The 19,432-nt window shown below is 45.0% G+C and overlaps 1 protein-coding gene across 1 annotated transcript; it reads right to left on the reverse strand.

Moving 5' to 3' along the window:
- Positions 1–6,538: 6,538 nt before the first annotated feature.
- LOC129774497 (uncharacterized) lies at positions 6,539–10,084 on the reverse strand. The gene has a single exon (XM_055778242.1). The coding sequence runs from the start codon at positions 10,082–10,084 to the stop codon at positions 6,539–6,541; it is 3,546 nt and encodes a 1,181-aa protein (XP_055634217.1).
- Between the last annotated feature and the right edge of the window lie 9,348 nt (positions 10,085–19,432).

Here is a 19,432-nt window from a genome sequence, read left to right on the forward strand (position 1 = left end):
GAGTGGAGATGAGTTCGGTCGTTGATTACACACGATTATCCCTAAGGTCTCGACGAGTGCATGGTTCAAGGGATTGAATGTAGGTCGTGATTTCATTCGCGTGATATCTCGGCTTATGTACAATCACTACAACCTAAACGCGCATCTCTATCGCATTGGGCTCGCAGCAAACAATCTTTGTGATTGTGGCGATGGCTACCACGACATCGAGCATGTTGTCTGGTCGTGTATCCGGTTCCATGCTGCTCGCTCTCAGCTCTCTAGAGCACTGAGAGCACAAGGCAGACAATCGGAGATCCCCGTCCGGGATATCTTAGGTAGCCGTGATCCTGATCTTCTGCTTCATCTATACCTGTTCCTCAGGAACGCCGATGTCAACGTTTAATGATGTTTCCTCCGTTGTGTCCCCGTTTCATATCCCTCCTATCCGATCGATAAACTTTTACTTAGTCGCGGCAATACATACACACACTCTTTACAGATGCACGGGCCGAAGGTTGTGCAGTCCACTGATCATTCAACAAGAGCCAAAGGTTGTACCGCTCATGACAACTCTACACGAGCTGATGATTGCGCCGGCTAGTGACCATTCTATCCTGGATTCCTCGAGTCGAGAAAGACGCACCACGCTAGATATGAGGTACAGACTAGGGGGGCGTTGCTGATCAAGGGTCAGCTGCATCCCAATAGGAAGTATCCCGAGTCGGGCACACGTACAGAGCATTGGAGACAGCAACATCCGAATTACGAAAACACTTGTAATACTAACCTCGAGCCAACCGCGAGTAATCGGTTACATATTACTAACATAGATAATAAGAAAAATTGTCAAAGTATTGAACTCCCGGCCCCGTGAGGCTAACGCCATATGAGCCTTGATAAAAATATATATTTTGGAAAAAAAAAATCATCCATTTTCTAAAACGGCATATTTGCATCATCACTATTCATCACCCGATTCACTTCATGACCAACTTTCAAAACACCAAGTTGCTTTGAAGTAGTGTCGATCAACAAGTTACGCTGGCCACCTGGTAATACGAAAAACTCTGCTTCCACAGAACGAGATCCTACTTTCACGATGGCCTTAAAAAATCCCAAGGTTTCCAACGGAGTACCACTGCCGTACGCCTTCAAGATTCTGTTGATTCCTCTTACGCATTCTTGAACGTTGATTCCGTTGGCCTTGAGAACATCCCAGCATCCCGTGATTAAATTCGCTTCCGAACCTGAATCGACCAACATTTCCGTATCGACGCCTCCTATTTCACCAATGATTACATTCGTGTCTTTCCCAGTGTAAAAACTGTAGTATACTTTTCCCGGACCATCAGTGAAAGATTTATCCTTCACGGGGCTTGATGGTGTGTTTCAGAAAGAGCTCGAACTTTGTTCCGTATCTGTACAACTGAATCAGGGCGCTTTCGGCAAAACTTCGCTCTCCCAGAATCTCAATCTCGGAGAGTGACTGGTCTCGTTCTAGGATCTTCCGGCGAAGCTCTGAGGAAGAACATCCCTCGAAAATTACGTCTATTAACATTTTTTCCTCCATCACTTTTCTAATTTCGTTGGAATAATTATCCAAACCACAATCCATCAGCTGCTGTCGCAAACGTAGGACGAAATGCGCGAAACGTTCGTCGACACTTTGCTCCATATTACGCAATTTGTGTCTTTCGATCACGTCTTGCTCTCAATTGCTAAATCGAACCGTGGTTTTTCAATTAGAGCCATCGAAAACTCTTCGGTACCTTCAAGGCTTCGAAAAACCCTCTGAAGCTGAGTTCCTCCCAGGAGCAGTATTTTGGTACGCATAGTTCGAGTTATACTCAAAAAATGATCAACAGATACTGTAGAGTGGTTCATGAATAGTTGAAGAGAGAGTCTTGGATATATGGAGATATTCTTAGGGTATCGGTTTTATCCTGATTTCCCCTATATTTCCTCTTTCAACCTGAGATACTAATAATTTCAACTCCATTGTAATGGATCCACTTTTTATCCCCAACTACCACTTTAATTTTTGTTCCGTGTATGTCGCTGAACTGGGTGCGATATACTACGCACTAGGGATCATTGAACCACTGCCCATCGACCATTATTTTATTTTTTTCAGACAGTCTCAGCTCAATAGAGGCAATCCGCTCAATCAAAGTTGATAAACGCTCATCTTATTCCCTAACGAGAATAAGACAACTATTGAGTGTTTTGGTCGAAAAATTATTCAAGATTACCTTAGCATGGGTTCCCTCTCATTGCTAGATTCCGGGGAATGAGAAAGCGGACTCGCTAGCAAAGGTGGGCGCTTCAGAAGGCACACTTTTTGGAAGGCTTATAATAATTTTTCCACATTCCTCGTCAGTATACGCTCGTAAGTTGGCAGCGCATGTGGAATGGTGATGAGTTCGGTCGTTGGTTACACACGATTATCCCTAAGGTCTCGACGAGTGCATGGTTCAAGGGATTGAATGTAGGTCGTGATTTCATTCGCGTGACATTTCGGTTTATGTCCAATCACTACAACTTAAACGCGCATCTCTATCGCGTTGGGCTCGCAGCAAACAATCTTTGTGATTGTGGCGATGGCTACAACGACATCGATCATATTGTCGGGTCGTGTATCCGGTTCCATGCTGCTCGCTCTCAGTTCTCTAGAGCACTGAGAGCACAAGGCAGACAATCGGATATCCCCGTCCGGGATATCTTAGGTATCCCGGCCCCGTCAAGCTAACGCCATATGAGCCTCGATAAAAATATCTATTGGGTCGGGGAAAAAGAAATGTCGTATAATGTCAATAGATATGTGTTGTACTTATCGCATCGGGTCATACCATACGGCTATTTAAAGTCGACAATCTGTGCTACAAGTGTCGTTTTGACAGTGTAGTGATTGTCCTTTTCAGTCTCAAGTTATAGCGCGTCAAAGATGGAGTCCACCAAGCAAGAAATTCGCCATATTTTACGTTTTTACTACCTGCGAGGTAAAACTGCAACAAAGGCGGCCGAAAAAATTCGTGTAGTTTATGGACTCGATACTGTAACGATTCGCACAGCACAGCGTTGGTTTGGATACACCCCGTACTGGTAGGCCAATCGTCGTGGAAACAATAGGAATGGTGTTGTTTTCCACCAGGACAACGCTCGGCCTCACACATCTTTGATGACCCGCCAGAAGCTACGGGAGCTCGGATGGGATGTCCTATTGCACAAACCGTATAGTCCGGACTTGGCTCCAAGTGATTATCATCTCTTCCGGTCCATGCAAAACGCTCTTGGTAATACTAAGTTGGCCTAAAGAGAGGCTTGCGAAAACTGACTTTATAAGTTTTTTGCAAATAAGGAGGGGGTGATAATGAGGTTGCCTTCTAAATGGCAACAAGTTTGCGAACAAAACGGCGCATATTTGACTTAATTTGGATAATTTTAAGTATGTTAAATAAAGCGTCAAATTTCGATCAGAAATACGACATTTCTTTTTCCCCAACCCTATATTTTGGAAAAAAAACAGGAAGTGGGTTATATATATGGTATAACCGCAATAGTGACGTAGGACTATCGTTGATTTAGTGATCATTTGTTTGAAGTTGAATCTGAATTCATTCTGAATGAATGAATAAATGACTATTTGGCGGATTTCGAAAACGAGAGCGTTACGTTGGAGGTACAAGGTTTTATGCATCCAATATTGGATACGAAAATATCCTACTGATGGGGAATAATCTTCAGAAGCTTTCCTGCTAATTGCACTTGATTGTAAAATCATAGAACTAAATGTATTTGATCGCAGTATTATATGGATAGAAAACATTAAAATAAACTTTTTCGCTTGCATGTAATTTTCAATTCCAAGGGGAACTGGCTGATTATTTTGCAGCAACGACATCTTTCCGGATTCTCCTCGATTCTTCTCGAAATCCACCACCAGTGGTTAATGCTAACTTGATAACCACCTGTTAATTGCACTTGATTGAAAAATCACAAAACCAATTGTATTTGGTCGCAGTATTAAATGGATAGAAAACATTACAATAAACTCTTTCGCTTGAATGTAATTTTCAAGTCCAAGGGGGACTGGTTGATTATTTTGCAGTAACGATGACATCTTTCCGGATTCTTCTCGAAGTCCACCACCAGTGGTTAATGCTAACTCGATAACCACCTGTTAATAGCATTTGATTGAAAAATATTTGGTCGCGGTATGAGAATAGGACGTAAACTATATATGATATCGCTAGGGAACCGATTACCTTATGTTTAATACCGACTAGAGTTGTCCTATGCAGAAAAAAATCTAAATAATTTTTCTTTACTGAATAATTTATTTACGTTGTTAAATGGCAGATGGCGCTAAGTTCGCTTCATCGAACTTTCATCCACACATGCGCCAGTCATGTCTTTCAGGTCATGTCAGGCCAGGTAATGAATCCCTCGAATCTCGATATTTACGATATTGCCTTGTCGATGTCCTCACGAAAAATGAATGCGAAGGTCATTCGTCCCTGAATGCGTTTCTCCACCAGAATATCGCTTAAGCATCCTTTTTGTGCGTGATTGAATCGAGAGAAGGTGTGGTTTACGATGGCAATTTGGAAGGCAAACTAGAGGGGAATGAACTCTCTGAGTTTGAAACTTTTAGCGACTGAGCAATCGATTGAAAATTATATAATTTTCGCGATACGAAACATTTTCCGTTGCGCGCACATACAATATTGGATACGAAAATATCCTACTAATGGGGAAGAATAATGTTCAGAAGCTTTCCTGCTAATTACACTTGATTGAAAAATTACAAAATCAAATGTATTTGGTCGCTGTGTTATATGGTTAGAAAACATTAAAATAAACTCTTTCGCATGAATGTATTTTTCAATTCCCAGGGGAACTGGCAGATTATTTTTCAGCAACGATTAGATTTTTCCAGATTTTCCTCGATACTCGAAGCCCACCAGTGGTTATTGCTGACTCGATAACCACCTGTTAAAGGCACTTGATTGAAAGATATTTGGTCGCAGTGTTACAAGGATAGAAAACATTAAAATGAACTCTTTCGCATGAATGTATTTTTCAGTTCCCAGGGGAACTGGCAGATTATTTTTCAGCAACGATTGAATCTTTCCGGAATTTTCTCGATACTGAATGGCATCCAAACGAAGAGTTCCGCGCGTGTATGTGTGTGTGGCGGTTGCTCCTATCTCTTCCCGGGGAACCGTTTGTGGCATCACTCTCCTCCTGATGAATTCCCTTCTGGCCTAAGGTGCACAAACAGGATCTTGGTGACACCGTTCATCCGCGCTTTCATGATAAACGAAGAGCTTCACCACAACAGCGACAACATGCTCCAATCGCTGTTCAACTATAACTGAGTGGATTTCTTTTTTTTTTTTTTACAACTTAAATGCATTTTTATTCAGATGTTTTTCTATTTGAATACATATTTTACAGTTCAAGTGACACAGTCTGAGCTTTACATCTTTGGTTCAGCTTTTGGATTTAAAATCATACTGTTGAGCAAAAGTTCCTTATTTTTAATTTGACAGTTGTTCACCATTTTAATGGTATTGTTTGAAATTAAATTTGAAAGAGACTACTTATAAACTACTAACTAACTAACTAATAACCAACTAACTAATCTACTATATACAAATTTTTTATCAGGTCAAATTCAGAGGATCTAGATTTCTCAACAAATTTAGCTTTTGTTTCATACATAATTGCATCTAGTTTTTGGATATTAGCCTCTTGGTGTAGATCCGAGATCCTTGTGTCAAAAGGACGATCAAGAATCATCCTCAATGCACGATTTTGCGCCACTTGGAGTTTGTTCCTGTGAGTCTGAGCACATGACCCCCACACCACAATTGCATAAAGGATGGCAGGAGCTATGATTTGATTGTAGACGGCCAGTTTGTTCACCTTTGAGAGACGGGATCGTCGACAGATCAGAGGGTACAGAGATCGAACCTGTTGTTCGTTAAAATTAAGATGTTAGTATTGGGCCATAGTGGCCCAACACGGCTTTCGGACTAAGTACTAACTCCTTCACGGTCGGTTTTAGACTGAACTGTATTTCCTTAAATTTTACATTGCTTAGGTCACTTGGGTGTTTCTTGTTTCTCCATGTCAGCACAAAATGTGCGTTTGATTATACAGCGTTCGCATTATTTTGATTATACAGCATTCACACTATCGAGTCGGATCCTCCGCTGCGCCCCTTCCAGTTCGCGCAGTCGTTTCGTGTTTCTCCACCAATGGTAGTAAATGATGGCGATCACCATCGCCACGATGAATGCCCCGTCTATGGAATATGATGCGACGTCGTGCATCGATATGGTATTCTCGATCTTATCGCTGCCGAACATTATACTTGTTTTTAATTGTCGCGTTTTCTTGGAACTCGTAATGTTCCCTACATTGTGGCGCATTTTATTGCATCGAGGAGGGTCTTAATCGCTGACCCAAGCACTCGAGCGTGTGAAACCACTTCGTTTGGAATTTCGGGTCTCGCTATTATCAGCGGAAATTTGCATTGTCAATTTTTTCATAGGGTCGTCACCCAATCTGATTTCGTGTACTTCCATTTTCTCCCCCCTTTGGGACGAGGGCGTAGTCTACCGTCCCAAATCATTTGGGGTGCTTGGGGAGGGGGATCGTCTTCTAGTTCGATTGCTTCGGCTTGAGATTGCTGTTCGTTATCAGCTGTGTTGTCATACTCTTCTATAATGGGTTGAATGGTGTGCTCCTCGACTGGTAGAGGAGCAAGTGTTCGCACGTTGCGTTTGTAAATTCCGGTAGCGGTTCGCACTACTGCCACTCGGACTACTCCATCATCTCCAGGGTGTATTTGTGTGACAATTCCCATAGGCCACCTTGCTACGGGAAGGTGATCGTCTCCGATCAATACGATTTGGCCTACCTTAACGTTGGCTTGTTGCTTGGTCCATTTTGCATAATCACGTAACTGGTGGAGATACTCGTCTCTCCATCTTCTCCAAAATTGTTCGAGCTGCGATTGTACTCGTTTCCATCTGGTTGTGAGATTGCTTCCATCCTCACTCTGCGTAGGGATGGGCACGGCTAGCATTGGGCGTGCTATCAAAAAATGACCGGGTGTGATCGCGGTCGGTGAATCTGGCGTCGTGTAAACAGGTGTGAGTGGTCGCGAATTCATTATTGCGGCCACTTGGTAGAACAGTGTCTGCAATTCCATGATGTTTAGCTGTGCTCCTCTGGCCGCTGCACTAAAGAGCCGCTTGGCTACCTTTATGTTCGCTTCCCAAAGTCCTCCAAAGCTGGGGCTTCGGGGTGGAATGAATGAAAATCTTATTCTGTGAGTTGCCGCAATATCAACTAATTTGTTTTGAAAAACTTCATTGTTATATATTCTTCGTAAACGATTGAGTTCTCTGCTGGCCCCGACAAAGTTCCGCCCATTGTCGGAGTAAATAACCTCGGGTATTCCCCTCACTGATGTGAAACGGAGAAGTGCTGATATGAACGCTGCCGTCGACTGATCTTCGACGACTTCTAGGTGAACTGCTTTGGTCGCAAAACATATGAAGATGCAAGCATATGCTGTGGTCTTGCATTTCGATTTTTGATTGAGATATACTTCGAATGGCCCACATAAGTCCACTCCCGTGTGAGTGAACGCTACTGATTCATTTACCCTGGGCGAGGGCAGTTGTCCCATTCGTTGCTGTAAACGTCTGGGCCGCGCTTTGGCACATAAGATGCATCGTTGAATGACTCCTTGTACGGTCCTTCGGAGATCCCTCATCCAAAATCTTTGTCGAAATTCGTTTATTACCAGATCTGTTCCGGCGTGAAATCTATCCTCATGTATTTTTTGAATTATTACCCTCGAAAATGGGTGCGATTTGGGAATCAATATTGGATTCTTTTGTGAGATGGGCATTTCTGCATTGTGGAGTCTCCCTGTGACATGTATGACTCCATTTCTGACGATTGCGTTGAGATGCTGGAAAGGTCCTTTCGTAGGCACCTTCCCAGTTTTTCGTAATTCCGCTACTTCATTTGGATAAATAGTGGCTTGCATAATTCGGACTACGAGTGTTAGTCCTTCATTCAATTCAGTGGTGGTGAGTGGGCCCGATCTCTTTTCGTTTCTGATGCCTGTGTCTTTATTGACCTTCTTCATATTGTTTATGGCTCTACACAGCCATGCAAAGTGTCTTACTGTTTTGTCATGAGTGTGATGGTGCGGGTATTTTGCGATTAAGTCTTCGCATGCCTTTCCTGTTGCTGCTACCAATCGTGTTATTGGTTCTTTAATCTCTTCCTGTTCTGCAGCAGCAGTGTATTCGTAGCCGCTCTGCAGATAATATTGTCTTCTTCGTATACATTCCGGTCCGTGTAACCAAAATTCTAGTTTTGCTTCGCGTAATTTTCTGACTGGAATTCCTCTCGAAACCATATCAGCCGGATTTTCTTTCGTAGATATATATTTCCAATGCTCTGGATTCGTGGTGGAGTGTATCTTCTGCACTCTATTTCTAATGAAGGTTCCCCAACGTGTATTTGAAGATTTGATCCAACTTAGCGCTACTTGTGAATCACTGTAGTAATATTCCGACGAGATTCGACCGGCCAGAATGCTCTTTATTTTAGCAGTTAGTTCTGCTAGAAGTGCCGCCGCCAAGAGTTCCAGACGGGGCAGAGTGACCTTCTTCAAAGGCGCCACTCTCGATTTCGAACATAAGAGATTCGTACTCTCTTCTCCTTTTAAGTTGATTGCATGTAAGTAAATGACGCATCCATAAGCCTTTTCGGAGGCGTCACTGAATCCGTGTAAATCTAGTGCGATCGTATGACTCGGAGTCGACATCCGAGGTATTTCTATCTTGCTGAGCTCCACTAATGAAGCTTCGAACTTCTTCCATGAGCTTAGTGCTTGATCTGGAACATCATCGTCCCAGCTGACGTTATAAGTCCACAATTCTTGCATCAATATTTTAGCTGTAATGATTACAGGTTGTATCAATCCGATTGGGTCATACAGTCTCAAAATCTTCGAGACCATCTGTCGCTTTGTGAGCGCTTCGTATGTTTCACCTATGTTTTTCGTACTGATGAACTGGAACACGTCTGTTTTGGGGTTCCAGGCTATCCCCAATGTCTTTATGACCTCTTGGTCACCAACTTGGATCAATGGTTCCAAGTCTTTCTCTGGAATTCCTTCCAGTACGCTTGCGTTGTTTGATGCCCACTTTCGAAGTGGAAATCCATGAAGTGACAATGCATGCTCTATTTCTCGTTTCGTCTCCGTCAGTTCATCTGCGTTGGACGCTCCAATCATTAGATTGTCAACATAGAACGATCGTTGAATGGTGTCGGCAATTCTCGGATTTACCGACCGATAATCTTCAGCTGCTTCGTGTAGTGCCCTACAGGCCAAGAATGATGAAGACGCTTCACCATATGTGACAGTCGTCAGTCTATACGCTTTCAATTGATCATTGGGGCTGTCGCGCCACAAAATACATTGTAACCAAGTGTCTGTGTATGCGATGTGAATTTGTCTGTACATCTTTGCAATATCTGCTACTAGCACGTCGTTGTGCGTCTTGAAATCAATTAGCAGATCAAATAAGTCCTTTTGAATGGTTGGTCCCACGATTTGTATATCGTTCAGGGATACTCCGGTTGACGTCTTTGCACTTGCGTCGAACACCACCCTAACCTTGGTGGATGTTGAATCTGGTTTCACCACACACGAGTGAGGGATGAAATACTTTACTTTGTGAAAGTCTTCTGTGGTGACTGGTACCATATGTCCCAGTGTTTCATATTCATTCATGAAAGCCCTGTACTCTTTGTACAGGTCTGCATTCCGCTTGAGCCTTTGCTCAAGCGATGTGAATCTTCTATATGCTTGTTGATAAGAGTCGCCTAACGATGACGGCTCCCCCCGTAGGGGCATTCGTGTAATGTATCTCCCGTCGGGAGCGATCTCTAACGTTGTGCGGAAGTGACTTTCCGCCTCGCATTCGTCATGTTGCTTTGGTTCCCAGTCTTGAAAGCACGCTTCTTCAAGACGCCAAAACTTCTCTATGAGTTTGGCCATTTCGTCCTGTGGGAATTCGAATTCATTTCTGCTACACCTTGTAGCAGACAATACAGTGGTTGATGGGCTGCTGTGACGTAGCGTCCCACATGCAATCCAGCCCAAGCTGGACTCTTGATACGTAAGACCGTTGGCTACGCTAAGCCGGCCTGGCATTAGAATTTTGAAAAATATTCTCGCTCCGAGGAGAATGTCGATTTCATTCGATCTGTAAAACTGGGGATCGGCAAGGTGCAATTGTTCTGGTATCCGTATACCCTTTTCATCAATAGCTGTGCTTGGTTGATCGTCCAATATCTTTGGCACTATGATCAATTCTAAACTTTCATTGTAGTTGCTTGCGTGAGAGGCTATCACAGTTTTGATACCCCTTTTAACATGTGCTTGTCCGCTAACTCCTTTAATGGTTACGTTTACCGAGTGTTGCGGAATTCCTAGGCTTCGAGCAGCCTTTTCTGTGATTGTTTCTACTTGACTCCCTGAATCAAGTAGACATCGAAGAGGGTGCCATTTCTGCTCACCCTTAACATGAATTATGGCTGTGCCCAGAAAGACGTATTCTTCCTGAGCTAGTCATTTCGTTGAACTTGCTTGTGCTTGATTGACATCCTTCTCGGGATGCAATTGTTGGATCTCGTCCCCCTTGGGAGAGTCTCCACGATGAAGTAGTGTATGATGCTTCGTGCTGCATATTTGGCATTTCCGTTGTGATTTGCACTCCTTCGTTGAGTGCCCAGGTATGAGGCAATTAAAGCAGTGCCTCCCTGCTTTGATAGTTTCCCATCGTTCTGGGATGCTCATTTTCGTGAATTTAGGACACGTAAATGCTGTGTGTCCTTCATTGTGACAAACGTAGCACCGCTGTGCTTCCCTTTTGTCCTTGGTGGTCGCAGCTTTGCCTTCGATTGCTGCTACGACTTTCGGCTGGGGTCGATGACTAGAGTGTGCCGTTTCGGCAGCCACTTTGCAAGTCATCTGGTTAGCCAGCCGCTCTAATTCTATTTTGAATTCGCTCCAAACATAAATGCGCTGGAGGTCCAACTTTTCTTCAATCTTAGAAAGTGTTGATTCATCCAATCGTTCTTTCACTAAGCATATTAGTAACCCATTGGCGATGCAATCTGGTTCGCCAGGTTGTTCATTTGCTATTTGTCGAGTGGCGGACAATAGTGTATCGACAGCGTCGATCAGTCCTAGTATCGCTCTTTGCGATGCCTTATGTATCCTTTTAATTTTCAGCAGAGTGTAAAAGTAACCTTCATATGCGATTCGTTTCTTGTAGAATCTTGCTTCCAGTTTGGCCCAGGCTTCAGTGAAAGGCACTCCTGAATTCTCGAGTGCTTCGCAGGAGTTACGAGCGGGCTCGTATTCTAAACATTTCGCCAGGAAAGCGTATTTGCTTGCATCCTCGTTTAGGGTCGCAATCCGCTTCTCAAAGCGGGCTTTAAACGATAGCCACTCGGTGGCTGACCCACGGAACTTCGGGAGCTCCAATCGGGGTAAATAATCGGCCTTGCTATTGCCGGTGATCATTGTTTGATCCAGTACTTGCCTTGAACCTTCATCCTGACTCGGTTCATTCGTCTGTGATTGCGCATGCCGTATTCTCTTTGCCAAACTGGCTCTGGACTTGATATATGCGGGGAGGAGAGCATCCCGTCTCTTGGAGGGCCCCGTTTGGCCCTCAATTTTCAGTATCACTGCACAAGCTTGATCGTACAAGCTTGTTAGTACTTCTTGTTGCACTAGTAATGTTTCGACTTCGTCGTCGTCTTCTGCTAATTTGCATGCGTCTTTGATAATCGGAGCAATGCTTTGCTCCAGTGCCGTTAGCTGCTTTTTCCAGCTTTCAACGGCATCGTCCTCGTTTGTCGTCATGTTTATTTGATTTGATAATTACTAACCGCTTTACTTGTTTGATTGACTCAAATACTTAGCTGGGTCATTGATTATGCTCCAGTCTAAATAGTCGGCTATGGCTTCGGCCGATCTATTTAGTTCAGTGGTAAATCTGCTTTCGTATCTGTTTATAACCGCGGCTCCTGCCGCCAAGTTGAACATGTGCGATATTATCAGTTTTATCGCTGCAGCTTCTTCCCGCGTACGACGCGGGTCCTGTTTCAAATTCTCCTCCGTATCCCTCATATACATGTAGCACATGGAATACAGTAGGTCGTTGGAATGTCGAGAATTCATCTTTACAAATTTTTCACATCAGTCACAATAATTCGTGTTTATCACACATCTTCCACGCAGTTGCACACCGTGCTTCGCTCACGGGCGAAGTTTACTTATTGATCACACAGTCACGCAGTGTCATGTTATGATTCCCGCGAATGGGAAATTCACGTTGTCAATTTTCAGCCACACAGTGGCGCATTGTAATAACTATGCAGTGGCGCAGCATACTTCCCGCGAGTAGGAAGTTCACTTTGTTAATTTTTAGCCACGCAGTGGCACACCATACTTCCCGCGAATGGGAGATTCATTTTCTTGGTTTCAGCCACTTAATGGCGCAACATCTTCCGTGCGCTGAGACAATGTCACTTCACTTTCCGATTATACAGCCATGCAATGGCATCACTTTTTCGCGCGCGGAGAGAATGTCACTTCACTTATCAGAATCGATTACTTTCGCGAGTCCGTGATCGCTCGAAGTGCGATCACGTCGGGGTCACCAAATGTTGTTCGTTAAAATTAAGATGTTAGTATTGGGCCATAGTGGCCCAACACGGCTTTCGGACTAAGTACTAACTCCTTCACGGTCGGTTTTAGACTGAACTGTATTTCCTTAAATTTTACATTGCTTAGGTCACTTGGGTGTTTCTTGTTTCTCCATGTCAGCACAAAATGTGCGTTTGATTATACAGCGTTCGCATTATTTTGATTATACAGCATTCACACTATCGAGTCGGATCCTCCGCTGCGCCCCTTCCAGTTCGCGCAGTCGTTTCGTGTTTCTCCTCCAATGGTAGTAAATGATGGCGATCACCATCGCCACGATGAATGCCCCGTCTATGGAATATGATGCGACGTCGTGCATCGATATGGTATTCTCGATCTTATCGCTGCCGAACATTATACTTGTTTTTAATTGTCGCGTTTTCTTGGAACTCGTAATGTTCCCTACATTGTGGCGCATTTTATTGCATCGAGGAGGGTCTTAATCGCTGACCCAAGCACTCGAGCGTGTGAAACCACTTCGTTTGGAATTTCGGGTCTCGCTATTATCAGCGGAAATTTGCATTGTCAATTTTTTCATAGGGTCGTCACCCAATCTGATTTCGTGTACTTCCAGAACCAAAGCGGAACACCTATTCAAATTCTTCTCCACGTGCTGACGGAAGAGGAGTTTCTGATCTATCACTAGCCCCAAATATGTTACTTCAGCGGACCACTCAACCCTTGTGCCATTCATCACCACAACGCAAGATGGAGGAGGTTTGAGTTTGGGAGACTGCCTGTGCAGGAACATGATTGTTTGGGTTTTGGAGGCATTGATTTTAATTTTCCATATGTTAGCATATTCAACAAAGGCGTCAAGGCATCGTTGAAGCCTGTTTGTAATTTCACGAGGCATCCTCCCCTTGACGGCAATTGCGGTGTCATCTGCGAACAGAAAGGACGCGCAGCCATCTCCCAGGGGAGGAGTGTCAGAGGTGTAAAGGCTGTACAGCAAAGAGCCCAGCAGACTTTCCTGCGGGACCCCTGACTGGATGGAAAATGTGTTTGACAAACAGCCATTCAACGATACCCTGAACGACCTTTGCTGAAGGTAACACCGGATGATTTTCACGAGATAAATTGGAATGTTAAAGGAACAGAGCTTATATACAAGCCCGTCATGCCAGACACAGTCGAAAGCCTTTTCGACATCCAACAGTGCCAAGGCTGTGGACTTGGATACAGCCCTGTTCCTTTGGATGGTGTTCATCACTCTCACTAGTTGGTGGATAGTCGAATGCCCCCGTCTAAACCCAAACTGTTCAGGCAGGAGGATGTTGTTGACCTCAACAAATTTTTGCAATCGAAATAAAATGATTTTTTCAAAAAGTTTGCCCAGCGCTGAAAGGAGGCTGATAGGTCTGTAGCTTGAAGGTAGAGTTGGATCCTTCCCGGGTTTGCGGATCGGCACGATCTTCGCTTCTTTCCAGATGCTTGGATAATAGTGCAATTCCAAGCATCGATTGAAGATGTTGCTGAGCAGCGAGTAGACTTTGGGAGTGAGCCTTTTCAGGATCAGGTTGAAGATTCCATCAAACCCGGGAGCCTTCATATTCTTAGTGGCCTTCAGCGCTGAGCAAACTTGTTCTGCATTGACCTTATCTTCCCGAGGTATGGCACAAGGGGAGGTATCTAGTTCTTGGACGCACTGCGCAACCTGCTGTTCGAGCGGACTAGCCATATGCGAGCCAAGCAAATGCGACGATGCAATGTGATTGCCTATCGCATTCGCTTTCTCAATGGGCGCAACGAGGAGACTATCGCCGACCTTGAGAGGAGGAACTGGTTTCGGATGGTTTTTCAGCACTTTGGCAACCTTCCAAAATGGTCTGGAGCGATCATCCAAGTTTTGTACGGTGCGCCCGAAGCTGTTGTTTCGAAGAGAGACCATCCTGGAAGCAATCTGCCTGTTCAGATCGGCCATCTCTTCCTTTCTGCCGAGATCCCCGGTCCTCTGAAACTGGCGTCTACGCACATTTCGCAAGCGGATCAATAGTTGAGTGTGAGAGTCAATAGCAACGAACTTACCCCTCACAGGAACACGCCGCACACACGCCACATCAGCCACGGAGATGGCGTATTGAAGTCCCTCTAATGCTTGGTCGATGTCCTCCACTGAATGCAGCAGCGGGTTCTCCTCGAGGTGATGTTTCACCATCCTTCCAAACGCCAGCCAGTTGACGTGATGGTAATCCTTTCGAAGGTAGATGGCTGGAACAATGTTGACCCCTACTTCAGCAACCACCGGAAGGTGATCGGAGCTGAGCTCGTTTAGCGCCACCAGCTTGGTCAGCATGATGTTTGAAAGGAAGATGTCCAAAGTCGATGGATTTCCCGCAGGTGAGGTGAAGGTCGGCTCGTCCGAGAACTGTACCGCATACTGCCCATGTTGCGCGTGGTCGAAGAGAAGCCGCCCGTTTTGATTTTGTCGGTAGTTCCGCCAATCCTCATGGCGGGCGTTGAGATCACCCCCAACAACAAAGCGAGAAGAGGTGCGAGTGATGGCAGTCAAGTCATTTTGGAACTGACGCGCCATCCTGTTGCTGTTCGGACACTGATGAGGACAGTACACGGCAATGAAATGGATGTTGCCGTTTGTCAATGCGACCTCCACACTAATCGCCTCGATGACCGACGTGCGAACGTGCGGAAGTATGTTGAGCCTCAGGCCTTTCCGTACGATGACCGCAACACCGCCCCCCCTAGAGCTGGTGCGATCAAGCCGGATGATGTTGTGATCCGGCAGCCAGAAACTGTCGCCGGATTGTAGGTGGGTCTCTGAGAGCAGACCCACGTCGATGCTGTGTCTGCCGACGAAATCGGCAAACTCGATGGCTTTTGCTCTTATCGAGCAAGCGTTCCAAGTGGCAATTTTCAGAGACCTAAGAGCCATATTCAATGATAAACTTACCAAGCACATTCATCTGCTCGGGCTTGTTGCGGCACGCGCGGAGGGCGGTCGTCATCTTGTCAAAAATTTCCAGTAGCTCCTTCCTGGTGAACTTTTCGGAGTTGGTTTCAGTTTGTGGTGGGCGCCAAAATCCAGGGGGGGGTGGGAGTCGAGCGCTGTCCGGCGGGCTCGCCGGAGGTACGTTGAGGAGGGGCAGCTCGATCCCGAGCGCTTGAATGAGTTGTTTGCTGAGTGGGGCGAAGCGGAGGAAAATCTTCTGCTCTAAACGACTTCTCCTTCTTCCGCCCCGGTTGATTGTTGATAGACGCCTGCTTGCGGATATGTTTGAAATTTTCGCGTTTCGGGCATTGCCGGTCCGAACCCTGATGAGCGCCGCCACAGTTGATACATTTGTACTCCACTTTACCAGCTTTGTCCACTGGGCAGTCACCAGTGGCGTGGTCCTTAGCACACGTGCTGCAGCGAGGTTTGATGTTACAGTTGCGGGTGCCATGTCCAAAATTCAGGCACCGCTGGTACTGGGTGACGTCGCGACGGCCGCCACGGTAAGGTTCCCATCGGATTCTCAGGGAAAAAAGAGAGCGGATCGCTTTGAGGGCATTCAGCGTCACCGTCCCTTTCTGAAAGTGCACCAGAAACAGACAGTCCGGGTACATCACCTCTACGTTTCATCCGGTAAATGGCGGTTACGACTAGCTTAAACCGATCCTTGAGTTCAGCGGTGATCGTCTTCGGGTCGTAGTTAGACAGGCCGCGAATAACAGCCTTGAAGGGTTTGTCCCCCGGGATGTCGTGGGTGAAAAACTCAATATTGGCATTCTTCAAAAACGCCACGACCAGATCAAATTCATTCTGCGTACGGAGGAAAACTTTAGTGCCGATGCATAGCTTATATTCTGCTTTAACGCCCATCGATGCAAATTCACTGATGAGTTTGTCGAGAGCGACCGCCTTCACCACCAGCGGAGGGAGTTTGATTTTGGTTGCTGCCTCAGTAGCAGAGTTTGCATTTTCAACCGTCGCGCCGAAGTCGCCTACTTCGGTGCCGTTCGATGCGGTGTCACAGTCGCGAAGGCTCGACTCTGTGCGGGCACTTTTCACCGCGCCACCATCGCGTGCATCATTAGATGACGCTTGCCTTGAAAATTTATTGCCCCTGGCAATGCGATCATTTTTTGCAGGGCTCGAGCCTGCCTTCCTCTTCTTCTTGCTCATCACACACTACGCGAAGCGTCAAATTTATGACGCGGTAAGAAGAAAACACACGATACGAATAACGCGAAAAACGAAAAGAGAAAACCACACGACGATATCCAAGTTGGATTACCACTGGTGGGGTCCAATCTTAGATCGAAGCGCAGCGAAAGCAAAGTGAACTGGACTGCTCAACAGTCCGATGCCGAATGATGTTGAGTGGATTTCCGAGCGGTGCTCGCTTATATACCGATTGGTGATTTCAATAGCCGTTTTGTAGGTGGCAATTTTAAGACTATTGAAACAAGTTTTTGGACAAGTTTCAAAAAGTAACAAGTATATAACGCGTAGACATTTTATCTTTCGAATGAAGTGTTTATCATACCATTTCGTTCAGTTGTTTAGAAGCAATTAACGCTCAAAATCTCGGTCTCCGGCGTAACGCTTTCGTTTTCGAAACTTTGATTTCACACCCCGGTATAGAAATGAAAGACGTAGTCCTTCGTCAAAATACCACTTTAATTTAATTTTTAAATTTTAATTCAAAGCCAAAAAATTGGGAGGTTACCGCAGCCATCAACCGATATTTACGACTAAGCCACACATCGATGGTTCTAAACTTACGTTGTGTTTTTGGTGATATCAACTATTACGAACTGTCGAAATCAGGTGATGGCTCAGAGAGGCGGTTGTCATACCGTCCGTGTATGGCAATAAAGTTGAACACATTTTTTCATCGCGCTATGTTCATGCCACCAATTTCATCGTCAATTGTCCCAAGTCCCATCTGTGTTGTGTTTGCTCGAGTTGTTTTTCCAATCAGAAGCTGCCAGGTCCGAACGACGATGCTTTCCAAAATCACAACCTTCCGCCGTAGGGCATCCTCACCCACAATTTCTCAGCCACGAAATAGCGATAAGACCGGCGTATAAAATTAGCGTAAAATGATTTTCTATTGTTGGACTTTGATGTGTAACGGAACGGCCGGACCCTTCCCGTGCCTTCGAAAATTCATTGTCATTTGGAACAGGTTCATGGTTCCACAGGCACCGGCCGGAAGACAGCAATAGCAGAACAAAGGGGTTGGATTTATGTTTCAGGGTTTGGGTTTTTATTCAACAACGTCATCCTCATCCTAATCGTCATAGTCATTGTGCGAGCGTTGTATTGGGATGCTATTGGTTGTCAGCGTTCACTGCGAGACATCGATTCATGAGTTTCGATAGCCAAAAAAATAGCCGATACCGTTCGGGGGTAACGGAACCACTGGGGATGCATAAATTTAATGCAAGACAATGGTCGCTGGTATCAATTGGGGAATCGCGATGGACGTTAGTGTAACATTCTGCCAGTGGCGTACGTGACGCATGACCGTATGAAAAAGGAGACCTGTAAGGCCTGAATGTCGCTGCAATTTATTTGTGTAGCAGCAGCTCATCATCAGCAGACATCGTCGCCGTGCAATAATTTACTAACGAATTGTGTGATTCGCTACCATTATAGAGTGCTTTTAATAGGGTCGATATGTCACAAAGAATTAATCATAACAGCTATGGGAAATAAGGATACCAATCAATTCCTGATTGAGGAACATAAAATAATGCATCACTTTTGTTACGCAGTCTAATTGGAACCCTATTACTATCGAAGGACCGCGTCAAACTAATTTGATGTGGTGCGAGTCCAAAATCTCGTTCGTAAGCTTTTGTATTCTCAGGGGCGCATGCGGAACTGGGATGGGACCGAACGATAGAGAGAAAATTGCATTTTCGCAATGAGCGCTGTTCACGAGGCCACAAATCTATACCCCTTAACATGATCCAATTCGGTTAGATTATTGCTTGCGAAAGTTCGCCTGGAGGCAGACGAGCGAAGCATGCTTTTTACAAGCGAAGGCCATCTTCGATACATGCGTGCACATGACAAACACAAAGCTGATATTATTTGCCAGGAGCTCATGAATATTAATTAGAGGCTCACGTTGCCCGAATGTATGAAGGCAGAGCAGTATGCCACGCACACACAGCTTCACGACTCTCGGCAGCTTCCGGTAAATACAGAGGAAGAGAAAACAGTTCAAACACCAGCCTCGTGTAGTTTCCGTACAGTGAATTGAATTGATACAATAACCACGTGCTGCTAAACCTGGATCGATCCGGATGTAGCTTCACTTTTTGGCCAAAACTTACATCCTGCGTACGTTCGGAATGCTAATGTTGGTTTTTGCTGCATTGGTTTCTCGATAGAGCTATAGGGCGAAAATAACAAAAAATCACTGCTGTGGAATTTATTCGAATTTCGAAAATGGGCCAAACTGAGTAACCTATCCAACGCATCTCATATCGAATCTATTGTATGCCTGTAACTTTACAAGCAGAGGTACAGCATATCGCTACGTTAAAAGGCCAAATTGGAGAGTCCTGAAATAGCAACACCACTTCCAATCTGAAGCTCTAGTTACTTAGAACTTGAAATTACCCAACTAACAATTCCCCATCAGTGTAACGTTTTTATGATGG

The sequence above is a fragment of the Toxorhynchites rutilus genome, chromosome 3 (genome assembly GCF_029784135.1).
Source record: "Toxorhynchites rutilus septentrionalis strain SRP chromosome 3, ASM2978413v1, whole genome shotgun sequence".
Lineage (NCBI taxonomy): Eukaryota > Metazoa > Arthropoda > Insecta > Diptera > Culicidae > Toxorhynchites > Toxorhynchites rutilus.